Here is a 17,224-nt window from a genome sequence, read left to right on the forward strand (position 1 = left end):
ATGTGAAGCCGCCACACAATGACAGGACTCTGGGCCAATTACCCTTTGAAACAGAAGAGAAGTGTGACAATACAAACTCGACGACAATATTTTCATTTGTAGAAAGGTGACATTTCCATCCTTACAAGCGAATCATCACCTTAATGCTTAAAGCTTTTGTCTGACAGGGCATTCAACCCGCTCTTACACTCCACTTTCATCATCTAACAGCTTCCTGGCAGAGAAAAGAGAGTTTGTTTTGGACTTGACCGCCATTGATTTGTCTCCATCTGAGGCTAGTGCACTGCCGGTGCACTTTACATAATGTTTTCAGACGCGTTCTCATCTCCAACCTAAAAACTCACACTTGCAATGCACTCACTATTCTGCCTGCATAAGCAGAAGCGGTGCGAGGCTGCAGTCTCATTGGCATCCTTGCAATTTGCGATCATGACAGGCCGCAGTACAGTACTCGCCTTCTGCTGAGTTTCCAATGGAGGTTCTCCACCGGGGGTGCACGGCGTGCGGTACAAAGAGTATAAATTTGGACTCGCAGAAATGCTGATGGGCAGCATATTATTCGCTGAATTAATCCCGCAACATTAATTGTGTTGCGAGTCAGTTGGAAGCCTAAGTCAGGCAACCTGTCCTCTGATGTCCCATGCTAAAGTGAGAGAGAGCAATGACCATGGCCGTCCAGCCACAAATCCCAGGAGAAGTCAAAGAGACATTATACTTCCACCTTACCTATGTCGTAATTGAGAGGATTGGATTTGAGCCCTGTTCAGGCCAGACTGTCAATGAGCACTACATTACGCAAGCCTTTTCTCACCCTCATTCAGCCTCTTAAACACCAAATACTAATCCTATTTTTTTCTACCCGCCTCTTGCCAAATTTGATTTACAAAGGTGTAGCGGTGTGCTAGTTGGGCAATATAGCATCTGTGTGCAATTTAGCTCACGGCTTTTATTTTCTTCTGGGAGGCCATGCGAGGAGCTTAACACAATACCATTTAGCAAGGTGGTGTAAATCAAAACAGAAAGCTGGGCTACAAGCATCAGCAGCTCACTTTGCTGTAGGTCTCCCTGCGCAATGCTCTGCTCTAATTCCTGCTAATGCATCTCCCACTTTTAAAACCTTGACATTGACGGAGTAGCATCACTCTGAATGACGGACTGGAAGATGATCTAATCATATTTCCTCTGTAATCGTCTTTGTCCCGCACTGGGATCAGACTGGAGCAGATTATTTGCCATATATTACAATTTGTAATCCCTCATTTATCTCCCTGAATATAAATAAATCAGAGTCAAACCAAAGGATATTTGGCGACACACCAACAAGGACGGCAGGCACGTTGTGATGGGCGTTATTGACTCACTTACGTCTTTGGGGATGGTTAGGCAGGATGGAAGATGCCGGGCAGGCAATATTTCTTTATATCTCTCAGGAAAGGAGTCAAATGTTACGAGCCTGTTTGGTGTTTCGCTCTAGTTTGTGCTTGATGCTTGACCCCTTTAGTGAAGTTGTTAATCATATGAGCTGATAGCATGTAAGCCCATCTGCACAGGAGCTTAGCGTCACATCTCACCATGATGCAGGCGTTGATGGCAGACTCACATAAGCACTGTTACTATGCTGCATGGCTCTCCAACCTTGCATGTTTCAATTGACTTTACAGTGTAGTTATAGGGCATAATGTTGTCTGCCCTGTCTCTGATGGTGCCTTTGAACAAAGCATATCATTTTTTAAATGAATCCAAATCACAAAAGTCATTTTTGGGGACACAAGGATCCCAGGTGGCTGACAAGAATATATCCAGGGACATGCGCCGATAGACCCCTGATGGTGCAACAGCTCTTTATCTGAGCATGAGAAAAGTGCCCCTTCCAGAGCTGAAATGTTTTCTTCATTCTTACATTCTTGTGAAAAATATACCAGCTCATCATTAGACCTGCATTTATTTTGCTTTCTGACAGGGCATTTATTTGAGTTCTTGTGAGAATCGGTTCACGACTTGCATGGTTTTGTGACCCACTCCTCTTCATGCCACTCAGAGCGGTGTCCTACTACTCCTCTGACCTGCAGCATCACATATGTAAACACGGTGTTGGCGTAATCCCCTTCAGATAACAAACTGAAATATTTTACTTGGATATAGTCCAATCTATAATTTGGTTGTTAAAAGGCCCCAAAAGAGACCCTGCAATTTCTTTCTTGGGCCAACGAGGCTTCATGAAACAGTGTCCAAATTTTCCAAGCCCACTAGATGGCGCTGTCAGCTCTAAAATCTTCAGATTTGAACATTCATTTACTCATTTTTAAACCAAGGTGGTTATTTTCAAGACCGTGAGCAGTTCTTTTTTATTTATACATTTATTTATTTTCAATTATAGGACTGGTACTTTAACAAAAAACAGTAGTTTTATTCAGTTTTAATAAATATGAGGGTTGTCATCTCACTAAATACACACTGAACATTCCTGTCAGAGTCAGTATGTTTGTATTATTGTTGATTAAATGTCGAGTTGTTTGAGCAGCACAGCTCAGATGGTAGTGTTGTTGGCCTGTGTCTGTGAGATGGCTGGTGAGATCCCAGCTCCTGGCATGTTCGTGTCATGTCCCTGAGCAAGACACTTAACCCCTCACATGGCGTTGCACTTTGGTTGATGAATAATTTTAATGCAATCAAATACAAAATTATTTGTCGCTAATTTTTAAGAAGTGTTCTTACTTTTGCCAAAATATTAGAGTGGCTATTCAAACCATCCTTCTTCAAAAAACACAGGTCCCTTTGAGCTAAAAACAAAATGGGTTGTTATTTGAGGGTCGACACGAATAACATCCAACTTAAAACTTGTGAGAGCATATTAATCAATATTTTTTAATAATGACATTATACTGATAATAATGTTGTTTTTGTTCAATTCAATGTGTTAAATTCTAGGACAGCAATGAGTGACAGCCTGACCAGAGTGCAAATAACCGACTGTTGGATTTCAATGTTTGTGGGCAGAAAGTGTCTGTAATTGAAAGGCTCATGTTGGCCATGTGGAAAACTTTTCATTTTCAACATTCTCCTGCCCTTTGCATCCATCCATTCAACGGATAACTTCAATCGCATTCTCTGTTATTTCCTTGTTTCATCTTTGAACAACCTTTTTCAGTTTTTACTTCCAAACAGGTTATTTTACCAGTGGCTTGTGCTGATACGTTGTGGTGAGCCAAAAGCTTCATGGCGCATTTGTGCTACTTTAAAAACCATCAGCACGCTGAAGTGGTGTCATTATTTTTGACATCAATGTCAGTTGTTGTCCATGATTTTAATAAAAAGAAAACAGAGTGTTTTTTGAGCCCACAACCTTTTGTCTGAAATGCAGCTGCACTGCTTTAGAACACTCATCCTTCCCATGATTTACAAAGTCCCCCAACTAAGCCTCTTTTCGTTCCCCATGTCTTCTGTTCCTCTCATTTCTTCTCTCCTCTCTTGTCCAAAACACTTGCTTCCCCTTTCACCTCTCATTTTTCTCTTCATGCTTCCTTTCTTTCACAAAGATCTTTCCTCATGTTTCATTTCCCCTCCCTTCTTTTCCCTCATCACTCTTATGTGATCCTCTTTTTTTTCTTTCCCAAGACTCTTCTTCCCATTTTAATCTGCTCGCGAGCATCCTCTCTTTAACTGTTCTCAGTCATTCTCTCTCCCAGCTGTCAGTCAGTGGAGGGTAAATAAAGGAGAGGTTATGAAGGCCACCCTGTCTAAACCTCATCCATCACACTGCCACTTAATACCCACAGCTGTCACCTTGTGTGTGTGTTTGTTCATGTGTGTGTTTTCTCACACAGCACATTTGAATTTGGTTTGTAACCCAAATGAAGAACCCTTGTTTTCCACTCTGGCCAGATCTCCAACTATTCTAAAAAAAATAAATAAATAAATAAAAAAAAAATCAATGCTTTTTGATTTGAATTGTGACATTGTTGTGATACAAGCCATCCTCTCTCCCACTGCATAATACAGTGATGTTGGGAAAGTGGACTTTTGCATCCGAGACTGACGACCAAAGTGGGCCTTCCATGCAAGTTGACACATTTATAATTGGACCACTCAACATATCCTGACGCCATGGGCAGTGCGTCACATGAAAAGAAGATGGAGGGTGAAGTTAGGTAAGCCATGGAATGGCATTCCTGTGGATCTGCAGGAAACAATGCGTAATATTAAATTAAAAGGCACCGCTGAGCGTTTTCAGTCAAGGTGACAGCACCGTCAGTATGAGAGCCATGTCAGGGGTTTTAAATAACAGCGTGTCCAAGGTAATTCAGTGAATACTCCTTTGAAATATCAATGCATTCCCATGCAGAATGCTGCTTTTGTAGTCAGCATTGGAGACTTATGTACATCTTCCCAACATTGACAGTATTCTATGGCAGTGAGGATATGTTGACCGATGCAACAGGAGAGAAACACTGTGGGAACAGGCTTAAATAACCAATATCCAACTACTCTCCCAGCAGCATTACAACCCAGGATGACTATTGATCACATAGATGGTGTTATTCCAGTATCTACAATCCTCCAGTTTTACTGCGCACACAACTAACATGTTAGCACAGGGTTGCTAATTATCTTGTAACCAGCGTAAAACACTTGCAAAAGAGGCTTTTGTCAGGCCACACTTCCCATTTGTCTCTCCCTTCTAGCCAAGCGTCTTAATATGTATATGTATTATGAATGCAGTCTGTGGTGTGCTCGCGTAAATGGGACTGTGAAATGACATTTGGCTGCCCGATGCAAGCTACAGCTCCGTGAAAGAGTCCCTTGTATTATTTCAATGCCTGAAAGATGGAGTTCTTTTAGCCCAAAGGTACGGATGGGCAATATTGACAAAAAAAAAGACAAATTTTGTCACTTCAGCGATAATGACAATTATCACAATAAATACATGTTCATTCTATCACATGTGTTGGACACACGGCAGTCTCTCTTGAAACTGTTTTACGTGACAGTTATAAGTGGAGTTTCTCTGAAACATGATCATTTATTCATGTGAATATATGATCATTTAGCTAATATTCTATTCTGGAAATCATTGTACAAACTGTCAGTCCTCTGTCTAGAACGATGATAATCTTTTCACAATTCTCTCTCCCAAAATGTTTTTTTTTTAAATTTATTTATTTTTTGCATATTTGAAGATAGAGCCACACGGCAGCCTAGTGGTTAGCACTCTCACCTTGCAGTAAGTAAGTTGCAAAAAGGTTTGATTCTCAGGTTGGACCGGTGGCCTCCCTGTGCGCATGTCTCCAGTTTCCTCCCACAGTCCAAAGACATGCTCACTAGGTTAACTGGACACTCTAGGTGTGTGTGTGTGTGTGTGTGTGTGTGTGTGTGTGTGTGTGTGTGTGTGTGTGTGTGTGTGTGTGTGTGTGTGTGTGTGAATGGTGTGTGCGCCGGTGCGATGGACTGGCAACCTGTCCAGGGTGTATTCCAGTCTCTCGCCCAATGACCGCGGCAATAGGCTCATTGCGTGGGTTGTTTTCGGTGGTATATTGTGTACGATAAGTTATCGCCCATCCCTACTCATAGGTAATGTAATGTGCAGCAGAATTTGTACCGAAGACCATCCCTGCTGTCACCAGTACCATGGAAGTGAAGGAATGGAGAACTCAGATTACGGTGTATAGAAGGCAAATCAACCAGTACACAACCGACCTTTATGAGGTAGAAAAAAAATTAAACAGCAGCAACAGCAAACATCGCAGCTCTCGACACATTACGTGTCATGTTGTTCCTGAGGGATAAAAGAGTTGTGTACATAACATAATACAGACACTCACACACACACAGAGAACACTGAGAGAGCAAAAATCATGCAACACATTTCTTGTTGATGGACTTATTTTACACGGCGAGTTCACAGATAAAACAAATGCGCACATGAAAAACATAAGCCAAGATCAGAAATAACCTGCACCACTTGCAACTCCATCACACCCATCAGTCGTACTGTTGTTAGAAGGAAGATGTGATTTCAAAAGAAAATCACTCGCTGTGAAAGCCTCCCAAAACTGCTGCAGCTGCTGCCTTATTTGTTGACAAATAAAATTAAATTGTTAATGAACTCAGAAGCCTGGTACAAGAATTGTTGCAGCTTGTTTGATTGCTGACAAGCAGGCATGAGGAGGAGTAAACACAAGTTGCAATTAAAGTGTGGTGAAAGGATGTTCTCGGTAAGAGGACCCACAGCCAACTGAGTGCCTGCTATATTGACTGTGGGACTGCTCGCATGCAACTGTGCATGAAGGCCTATAAAAAACATGAAACATACCTTCTCCAATGTCTTTGAGGATTTGGAGTGTGACCAGTCATAACTGCCCCCCCATCATTAGATCAGAATATTTTCTTTTTGTGGCTAGTATATAGTATGTACAGTCAGTTTTTATGCTCATGCACCACGCTTGTGCTTTGCGCTGCCATCTCCAGGTGTAAACAAAATAGAAAGACGGTCCAACCAGCTGTGCGTCAAACGTTCTTGTGAAACGACAGTATTATTATCCGAGAAGCAAATGCCCATTCCTACAAGCAAGAAACAGTCAATCATGTGTTTGCTTACTGCAGGTAGTGTAGCATGCAATATGACATGTTTAATACAAGGGATTTGATAAGTCAAACTGCACATTGCCACTTTTAATGCTGGTAGTCAGAGATTTGCTGGAATTCAATAAAGAATTAGAAATACAAACATATTTTCGCAAATGTGGATGTTTTAAGATTTTTCGTAGCGATTCGCCTCATATTGTTTGCTTGTCAGCAGCAGTATAATTATATCCCTTTAAGACCCGACTGTTGACTTATTTATCAGAGCAGGAATTTTTTGATGCACTTTTCAACTCTGTAAAAATGTTCTCCTCTTCTCCTAGCCACATCTGCCCTGCATTTGGCCTCCCTGTAGCTCCACCCTCTCTGCTGCCACCCCGCTCCTCCTCCTTCAAGCCTTCACAAGCCATTCCCACCTCCCTGTCACCAAGCCCGGTCGTGTCAAGCTCCAAACTGTCCTGTTATATCACTCCAAGAGGAGATTTCGCTTCTGGATCATGCCATCAGTCAGTATTTGGTGGATGAAAGTGGAGACATTGAAAGAGCAGAGAGCTGACAGTTTGGATGAGTCAGAGTCAACTTCAGGTCATCAATGTGGATCTCCAATACTTAACACATCATGACAAAAATGCTCGAATGGGTCTTTCCTGATACCTGGCAGGAAATAGCGACATATATATGTGTATATATATATATATATATATATATATATATAGAGAGAGAGAGAGAGAGAGAGAGAGAGAGAGAGAGAAGATAGATAGATAGATAGATAGATAGATAGATAGATAGATAGATAGATAGATAGATAGATAGATAGATAGATAGAGATTTATCAAGCACAGGTTGTTGGGCAGCATATACTCACTGCTATATGCTGTGTGTTTGTACCCTATTAATGGGAAAACGCCTGAACACCGCCAATTACAGTGCACAAACACATTTTGAATGTCCCCATAAAAAAAGAGTAAGAAAAGAGATATTTGAAAGGAATACATGAATAAAAACTCTTATTTACCAGCAGAGTCAGGGCGTGTGGCTCCCTGATCATACACACAATGAACAAATGATGGAGCTTATTTTCCTTTCGACGGCAGTCCCAGGAGAGAGAGGAGGCGTGTGGTTTCTCTTTGTGCTGAATAATGAGTTGATAGCTATGCTGCAGCTGCACTCCCTCCGTTCATAAGCAGTTTGCATGCTGCAAATAGCACTGTGATAGTTCCAATGTGTCAGTCCCACACCCACAATTGACCTAAAAACCCAGGAAGCTATTAGTATCCTCGCAAGGTTGCATTTTCAGTTGGGCTTACATTGCTATCGTGGATCAACGTGACAGAGCTGGGAAACAATAATTGGTATAAGACATTAGTACGCATTATTGTGCGGCTAACATGCTCACCACCACCTAAGAATCAGAGATGAGCAAATCAATTTCACTGGCCTTCATTGATGTTTCGAACTAAATTTCCATGCATCTTATTTTTTACGCATGTTTCTCATATACAAGGGGTGGGAAGACAAAACCAAAGTCTATTTTTTTGGTCATTTGTTTTGAAAAGAAGTAATGGCCATGGACTTTGAACAAGAAAACGAAATGGCATTAAGTGAGGAAAGGTCCCACATTCTATAGGTTCTTTCCCACTCGCCCATTCATTTCACTTGCCTCCTCTCTCACCTTTTTGTGCATGCACAGCCTCTGGTTCAAGAACTTCACTCTACTCTTTTGGCCAGCTTCCGAAAAGTGGATGTTTGACAACAGAGTTGTTCGCTATACATATCTGCTGTAGAAGGAAGTAACACAAACCCATCTCCTACCTTCACCTACAATGAGTTTGTGACAATAGTATTATAGATTTGATTTGTCTCCATCTTCAAAAAAGTTATTGAGTGTAATGGCTGATGATGGGCAGATGAGGTGTCATGAAACAGTACTGCAGGGTTGATGACACACATACAGGGGCCACTAGGTGGCAATCTTGGTTTGGAAATGATGTGATGATGTTCATGAAATTAGCTGTTCAATTCCAAACATCATACAGCTGACAGTGCCATCTGGTGGCCTCTGAAAATCAGGACACTGTTTCATGAAGCCTCATCGACCACTCAACACTGTGTCATGAAACATATGCAGTTGTAGAGAAACAGTTTTCAAGTTTTTCACTGACATTTTGCCGGCAATCCGTCTTGAACCATCATGTTGACATTTTGTTTCACAAGAACCGTAAACTCAGAAACAACCTATCAGAAGTTAATGTCAAATACAAGACAAAACAGAAGGTTGGTCTTCAGGACATTGTCGTCCAGAAGCATAAATATACTCCATAAATGCTGAAGTAACAAGCTAAAATGACCAGATTAGATTTGATTTCAGTGATGACGATCACAAATATGGGACGATAACGGTCAAAAAAAAAGCCCTAACCCCTTGATCTGAGATGCTTCCCAGCTGCTTACTTGGACTTTGCGCCCATGACTGAAATCATATGGCTGTTGTGTTGGCATCCTGTAGCTTTTCAAGGATTTTTGTGTGTACATTCTATTAAAAACTGCCGATTTGATCTGAGCATTGTACTGAAGCTCAGCCAGGCTTTCACAATAGACAGACATTCCTCCGTGACGGAGCAGAATCAATTCTCCTTCAATTTTGGACAATTACTTAAACTGTCAATCAAACCCAGGAGTCCGGACTATATAAAGAACTAACATATGCAAGTTAATTTAAAAGTTATCGCCCTCCAGTTGTCTCCATAATGAGGTCGAGTAAGAAAATGTGGAAGAGAATTCAACACAGGCGAATGTTATGTAATACCCATTGTAACGAACTACTGCTTTCAGTATACTTTAGTGTTATAGTTTCTTTAAACGATGCGCCCCATTGTGCATAGACAAGGCTGAAATTGCAAATTTCAGACTGCTAAATATTCAATAAAACCTTTTTTATGGGCAGCAATGGCGCAAGCAGAGTATATATAATAGGAATATGTTCCGTTAATGGTTTTCCTCTCTGCATCATTAAACTGGGCTCCATTTTGCTGTGAGAAGCCTTTCGGATGATTTTTACTCTCTGTCTCTGGAGGGTTGCCAGCCCCAGGTTGGGCTAAAACATGAGGGAAATTGTCAGTGAGGGCCAGGAGGATCATGATCTGTGTTTAACTACTCCAGCTGTTTCAAGCTGGTTGGTTAAGTAGCTGCACAAGCAATTTACTGAGGACCACAGAGCAAAACCAATCTGTGCTGTGAACAAGAGTTTTACCGAGAGTTACCAAATCCTTATAAAATCCAACATGTTTCTCCTGTTCAATAATAATAATAATAATAATAATAATAATAATAATACTGATATAACACAGCAGCAGATGACATAAAAACAGGATAGACATTTTTCATCTGGATGCTCACTTTAACTGACCATCCTCCTCAGTCACATATATCCTCTTCCCGTTTTCCTCTGTCCTCAGGCCTTCTACGGATTCAAATTTGACCGCATAACTTCAAGGTTTGCTTGCTTGTTTCTTTTTTTTTTTTTTTTGCTAAGCACAGTCGGTCAGAAAAAAGACAAAGTCATTAAAAAGCATGATTGAAAAATATATAATTTCTCCTTTTTTTATTTATAACATATAACGCAGGCTAAGTGTGTTATGTTGTGTGTAAAACCTCTCCATTTTCTCCATGAAGGAATTGAACATGCAATTCCTATATTTACGCTGACACTAAATTTAGTTCTGACAGCAAAAGTTCATATGGAGTAATAAAGTTTTGATTTTTAGTTAATGATGGGCTCATGAGACGTCATGAAACAGTGTCCTCATTTTCAGACCCCACTAGATGGCACTCTCTGCTTTAAAATATTTGGATTTCAACAACCATTTCCATGGAACCTCACACCATTTTTAAACCAAGAGTATGATTTGGTGGCCATGACTATTTACAGCATCTTCCTTTAGAGCTGTAGAACAATAGGAGGATCATCTATAGGGGCCACACATATCAAAGTCATTGAGCTATTTACGTCCAATTTTCCTCCTTCCCAGTCAAAGACGGTCGTTGCTCCTGTATGAATATGTGTATGTGCTGGGAGTCCATTTGTCAGGAAAATCAGCTCTGAAAGTGGTCTGGGCAAACAACCAAGAATGTTAAACATGTTCAGTATTGACACTCATAACAGTCATACACTCGCTCCCGACTTGATCCATGAAGTGGAACGTAACTTAGCCAAACAAGGAGCGATCAGACGGAGAAACAACAAAGCAAAGATGGATATTTTGTTCTGCAATGCAATACAACTTCATGCTGCTTTCTGCTTCTTGTCGCGTTTCCATTCATCGCATGTGATTATGCAATATTTTTGGCACCAAAGAGGAGTTACTTGATCTGTTTTGTTCTTGGTCGCTGTGCGCGTAGGGTTTCGGAAAACGTTTAAATGTAATTAGAAAAAAAAAATCAGCTGTATATATATATATATATATATATATATATATATATATATATATATATATATATATATGAAAAGTGTACAGTTTCATCTCAGCACCACTTTTGTCGGGGTCAAGCATAGAACAAGGTGATGCCATTTTTACATTTTTTAAAGAAGACAAAAAGCAGCCATTGTTAAAAGTCACTTCTCTTCCAGTGAGCACTTGTAATAGCAATCACAGAGTTGGTCATAACATTTACAAAAATCAAGTAGTAAATGCTCCCACAGCAAAATAAACTCAAAGTGACTTCAACCAACATATATCCTTAACCAGGTGAACGTCGTGTCACAGGGGAGGCTGAACCTCACCCAGTGACTGACCCATGGGCCCGTTCTTTATTAACCAGGGATTAAAAGCTAAAGCCGACCTTAAGACCTGCACCACCATTCTTCATTGAAATTCATATGATGCCTTTTAGGAGTGCCTGCAGAGTGGTCATTCATCAGCGGAGCATTGAGCAGATGTTTGACCAAGCATTATGGGGCAGTAAAGTTTGCTTGTGTCCCAGAGACTGCAGGCAATTTCAAACCAAATCCCAGTAAAGAGCAAAGGCGTTGGGGTTATTTGCTAACGTGCGAGTGTGAGCAATAACTTATGCCTTACCCTAAACACACTCCACTTCTTAATATCTTGACTCGAGCAGGACATAATGACCTGCTGGCTTTTACAGCTTGAGCGGGTATAAAATGTCCGAAAGTCGTTCTGAATAGACGGAATGAAAAACCGTAATTGCCCTGACAGGGATTGCGAAAGTGCAGTTAGCCTGTTGCTGCCAAACAATCAGCAGAAAGGGCTGCGTGGGAAGGGCACACACATCTAATTCGATGGACAAAACAAAACAGCCAATAGCGAGGTGATGCGGCCCTAAACTGTGATAACCTCGGATGACAGGATCGACAACAAACAGTGTTGGCGAAAAAAACCAAACAAAACAAAACGTAATGTTTGGTCCTTACCAGGAACAAAGCTCCCCTGCACCACCTCCTTGTACGCCCACCATCCCTCGTGAATCTTTGGCAGATTCGGTTGTGCTGGTGAGGGGAAAGAGAAACACAGTTAGACAGAAATGGACCTCCACATCTAGAGTCACAGAAAGATGGCCAGATGAGATGCCTTCATCTGTAAATCGCTACACATCATTTTAAACACAACATAACTGCATAATCAGCAATAGCATGGCAGGAGGAAGGAAACGTTTTTGGTGCATCTCATTTCTAGAGTGCTGCATGCAGACCCTCTTGATATAGAGTGCTTCAATAACTTTCTCTCCGGGAGTAGGAATGGGCGATAATTTATCCTGCACAACTGAGTCCTAAAAACATTCCCCACTATAAGAATATAACGTGCCAAGATAAAGTCAGCAAACATGAGTGCTCAATGTATTTGCCACACTGGACTTGCATGTTACGCACCGTTTCCCAATTCCCATGCATTGAAAACTACAATGAGGCAATGATATTTTATATATGTTTACAAAGGGTGAATGAATGGCACTTTTAACCATTGTGGGAAAAACTCCACTCAGTTCTGTTCCTTTCAACATTCACACTTTTTTTTTCTTTGACGTTTTCCAAATAATGTGTCATGAAATGTCTTCTGAAGTAATGTATATAATGCATGTAAGTTTGCGATCTCACTTTGAAAATTTATTCTGTCTCCTTTATCAGCTTCCTATTTAATGGTGGTAGTAGAATAGACTCGAGACCCCTTTTTAGGGTCTTGGTCTTGTCTCTGTCTTGAATGCATTTTGTCTTGGTCTGACAGTGGACAGACTTAGGATTTCTATTCAAGACTGTCATATTCAAGACTGTCATAATTGGTAAATGTATTTGGTAAAGAAGTTTATTCTGGCTTTCTGTTCAGGTTTGTAATGTTTTTTTTGTTATTGTTATTTACTTTGTTATTTATCTGGGGTCTCAACCTGATCCACAAAAGAGCCACAGTGTGTATGTTTTTGTCGCAACTAAACAGGAGTACACGTATACGAGGAGTACACGTAAACACCAATAAGGTTTCTGAAGACTGTTCACTGGTGCTGCTTGTTTCTGCTTTGAGACTCCTTGTATAAACTGTCTTGGTCTTGTCTTAGTCTCAACCTCCAAATATCCAGGTCTGGCTTTGGTCTTGTTCTACCCTCACCCATATCTTGGTCAAGGGCTGGTCACAGCCTCTTTTTTCATTCCGCCAAAAAGCCAAGACCAACGAACGCAACAACACTTACTCAGTTCAATTTCACTTTCCGCCTCTCTTTCCTCAAACACCCACAAAGCAGACACTGTATCAATTAATAGCTTGAAAGCATGAACAGTTGGAGAGTGACAAATTTGTTACCAGCAATATCCTGAGATTCAAAGGAGTGCATTGTTAACCAACACATCGATGCAGTTTATTCTCAATAAGACATTGTAGAAGGGATTGGAAGGTTCAAAGCTGTCAGTAAACTGCTCTAATGTGCTGCAAAAATATTGATCATCAGGGTGGAGTGTGTGCCTAAACCACTAAATGATAGGACTGAAGAGACAGGATGTTGTCATCTGCACGGCAGGATCCTTTCACCAGATTTGCTCTGTGAACTGATTGTTCCTCCAGCTTGGGGTTTTAAGTAAAATCTGTGGACAGGAAGCAAACAGCCTTCAATTTGAATTCTATGTGCTGTCTCAGTTCAATATACCAATATACACTCACACACACGCACGCACGCACGGGCACACACATAAAAAGAGGCACAGTCCACTGGGATGTGATAACTCTCTCTGCATTAGTATGGAAATGCATTTTGTCATGTTGTGTGAGATGTGGAAGAAAGCCGCAGATTAGAGAGGGGGGTTAGTCTGTAATTGAGGTGACTCAGTAAAGGTCTCAGTACAAAGAGAGTTGTGACCGAGAGTTTACCCCCCACAGCCTTCAGGATATTGGTTTTTACACATCAACTTTTTTCTCCCCTTCCACCTGTTCATTCAGCCAACGCACAAGTCAGCGTTTAATCGGAAGGCTGGAGTTTGCCAAGCTCTGTCCTTAATGGAAGTTTGAGAATCAATCTGATCTTCTCTCAACACAGCAGAGTGGAGTCTACACTTTAAAAGGAATCCTGGGTGGGCCGTTCTACAGCAAGAGTGTCTCCTTCAGCAACAGCCGACAAACAGCAAGTCAATATTGAGCAACTCGGACAAAAATACATTCCTATTTCTTCGGTCATTTTTCAGGGATTATATTAAATTAACCAAGATTTGCACCTAAATTCAGGATGTCAAATCTTCCTTTTCCACAGAATTGCATTTGCAGTTTTTGATTCCAGATATTTTGTCTCGGTCAGTTCCCTCAACTTTGCGTTTCTGGGAGAAGAATTGAAGTGTGAAGTTTCTTTAGAGTGAAAAAAGAAATTCAGTAAATAAAGGTGAGAAAAAATCTCAGATGAACAGGGTATAGCACAGTGAAATACCATTACCCAAGTTAATTTGTTTTTACATTTTAACAAACAAACCTCCAGTGACAGTGAATTGTTCTCTAATTTTGGTTTCGATGAGTTGGTGTATTTCAGCTGTGTTTTTGTCAGTAAAGTCTTTCAAAACACATATCTAAATGCTGTTGGTGACTCAAGCCCCTGGTCATCCAACTTGTCCTTTTCAGATGTATGCGCTCGGAAATACTTGTTAATCCGGAGACTTGAAGGGGTCAACAAGTCAGTGAGATTCAGGCACCCGTCGACGTGTACAAATATGAGCAAAACCTCAGACTGGCACGCAGACAATCTGTGGATAAGTCACTCTGACTGTTGAGCAGGGTACACAACAGCTGCTACACCATGATAATATGAGTAACTGAGGATCTTTCACGATGAACTACATCCAAGACAAAAATGACATTGGTTTTCTGAAATATTACTTCCATAATAACGCTAACTGTGTAAAAGTTGCTCAGTGCTTTTTCCTGATTGATGAATGGAAAAAAGAATGATGTGTTAATGTTGACTTATTGTGAGAGACAAATCACAATTTATTACCGATCACAGCTGTTGCTGATGCACACATTATTCAAGTAATAATAACGACTCATGTCATCGTGATTTCAGTATCAACAGCAGCTCAAATCATTGTAAAACGTAAAATAATTGGCCTTACTCACACACAAAATGAGAGAATTAAGATTCATTGGCACCGAAGAGGCTTTGCGTGGGAAGTCTGCCTGTTGGACTTCATGTGTTGTTTAGAAGAACATAATACTTTTTAAAAAAAACTTTTCAATTGTGGTTTTGACCGCTTTATCTAATTTTGGAAATTGTCTACCATTAGACCATTGGCCAGGGGATGAGAAGTCTCAAGTGTGAAGTGTACATCTGTGAGCACAAGCAACGCCAAAGCCAAAGCCAAACCCCCAACTACTGAAATCCCACGAGTTTGCTCTCTTGCACTCAATCTCATGGATTTGTTTGAGAGACTCAAATTCCTGAACCCATAAATATTAGTGCAGAATACAGAAATTATGATATAATGTAACGCAGGGAGACATAGATGAGTGAGGCACCTGCAATAGAAACAGAATCAGAACAAGATTTCTTATCTGTAATGTACAGTAAAAACAATGCGGGTTGCGAACTGTGGTGAAAAAATGAATAAAAATGTGACCTTGTATTTGTGTTTTTGTTACAAAGACAGAATGAAAACAATATTTCATTTACCAATCTCTGGTTAGCTTTTATTACTTCTAAAACATAAACATAAATGAAAATTCAAGGCTCAATGTCCGACAGGCTTAAAATAAATGGCAATACCTATACATAAATCTGGGATCTATTTGAACACAAATTTAAAACCTGTAATGTTGAGAATTGTATGAGACCCATCAATATGCATTTGGTTTATCGGGCCAGGAGGTTGAAATCTTTCCACATCTTAGTCAGGTGACATATGCTACTTCTGTTAGTTTTGGCAAAATATGCATAAATAAAAGTGCCACAGGACACGGAGGGGTGTGGTAGTATGGTACATACCCACAGACACAATAGTTAGCACCATGATAAAGAGTGCTGGGAGAGGGAAGGAGGACACAAGATGGAAAAGCTCGGCTGACTACTGAATTGGGGGAAATTGTCGTGAAATGCACTGGACTGACAGAGGACAGCCGGGGATTGCCGTCAGTTTGTGGTAGGATGTGAAAACTGAAATGGAGCCTGGAGGTGGGGCAAGCTGATTGCACGGTGGTACCAGCACAGGGCGGGATGTGGGCATCCTCGTTCCACTGCAGGAACAATACACTCATATCATTTGCTTTGCTGGTATATCACATGACAACATGAGCATCGGCTTAGACTTTTTCTATGTTGATGATGAATTAACTCCATTTCTAGTGATGGGTTGGTGAGGCTTCATGAAACAGTGTCCTCGCTGATGACACTCACTGCTCGGGCATCTTTGGATTTGAACAACCATTTCAATGAAACCTCAAGTAACCCAGAGTGCCATCTAGTGGGCTCAAAAATAAATAAATAAGACAACTGTTTCATGAAGCCCCATCAGCCCATCACTACCTTTTACTACATAGACAATATTTATGAAACTGATCATGTGTAAAAAGACAATGGAGCAACGCTTACTGTATGGACACATCTACAGTCCCAGAGGAGAGAGAACACTTTAAACTAATATCTCTTTTTTTATTTATCAACATTTAGATAAATGGCTTCTCAGATTGGGCTCAAATGTGTGTGTCAAGTTGAACATTTCACAATTCGTCCTCAGGGATAAGCAATACCACTACAGTAGATAAAAGCATTCTAGAGAAAAAGAAACTCACTTGTTCATATGCATTTCAGTCTATTTTCTTCTCCTTTCTTCAGTCATTGAATGAAGAATGATCGTTGGATCATTGAACATTTGTGTTGCATTGATCCACTACCAGGCTGGGAAAGTTAGCAGACCGACTTCTTGACATCAACTTTTTTCAACCAATATTAAACTGATTAATGGTCATTGGACAGAGTTCTTCTTCCTCCATTATTCAATGTATTATTCATTTCATTATTCAAAATGTATGTATATATATATATATATATATATATATATATATATATATATATATATATATATATATATATATATATATATATATATATATATATATATATAAGTTCTGTCACTCGGGAGAGGCTCGGAGTAGAGCCGCTGCTTCTTCACATT

At 40.4% G+C, this 17,224-nt stretch overlaps 1 protein-coding gene across 1 annotated transcript in view; it reads right to left on the bottom strand.

Annotated features, from left to right (window-relative positions):
• The window catches only part of ca10a (carbonic anhydrase Xa), a 195,095-nt gene that overhangs the window by 149,639 nt on the left and 28,232 nt on the right, over positions 1-17,224 (bottom strand). The window contains exon 2 of the mRNA XM_053864723.1: positions 12,008-12,082. Within this exon, the coding sequence (XP_053720698.1) occupies positions 12,008-12,082 (75 nt within the window). The remainder of the gene's footprint in view (positions 1-12,007; positions 12,083-17,224) is intronic.

Source organism: Synchiropus splendidus, chromosome 5 (genome assembly GCF_027744825.2).
Source record: "Synchiropus splendidus isolate RoL2022-P1 chromosome 5, RoL_Sspl_1.0, whole genome shotgun sequence".
In the NCBI taxonomy this organism is placed as follows: Eukaryota; Metazoa; Chordata; class Actinopteri; order Syngnathiformes; family Callionymidae; genus Synchiropus; species Synchiropus splendidus.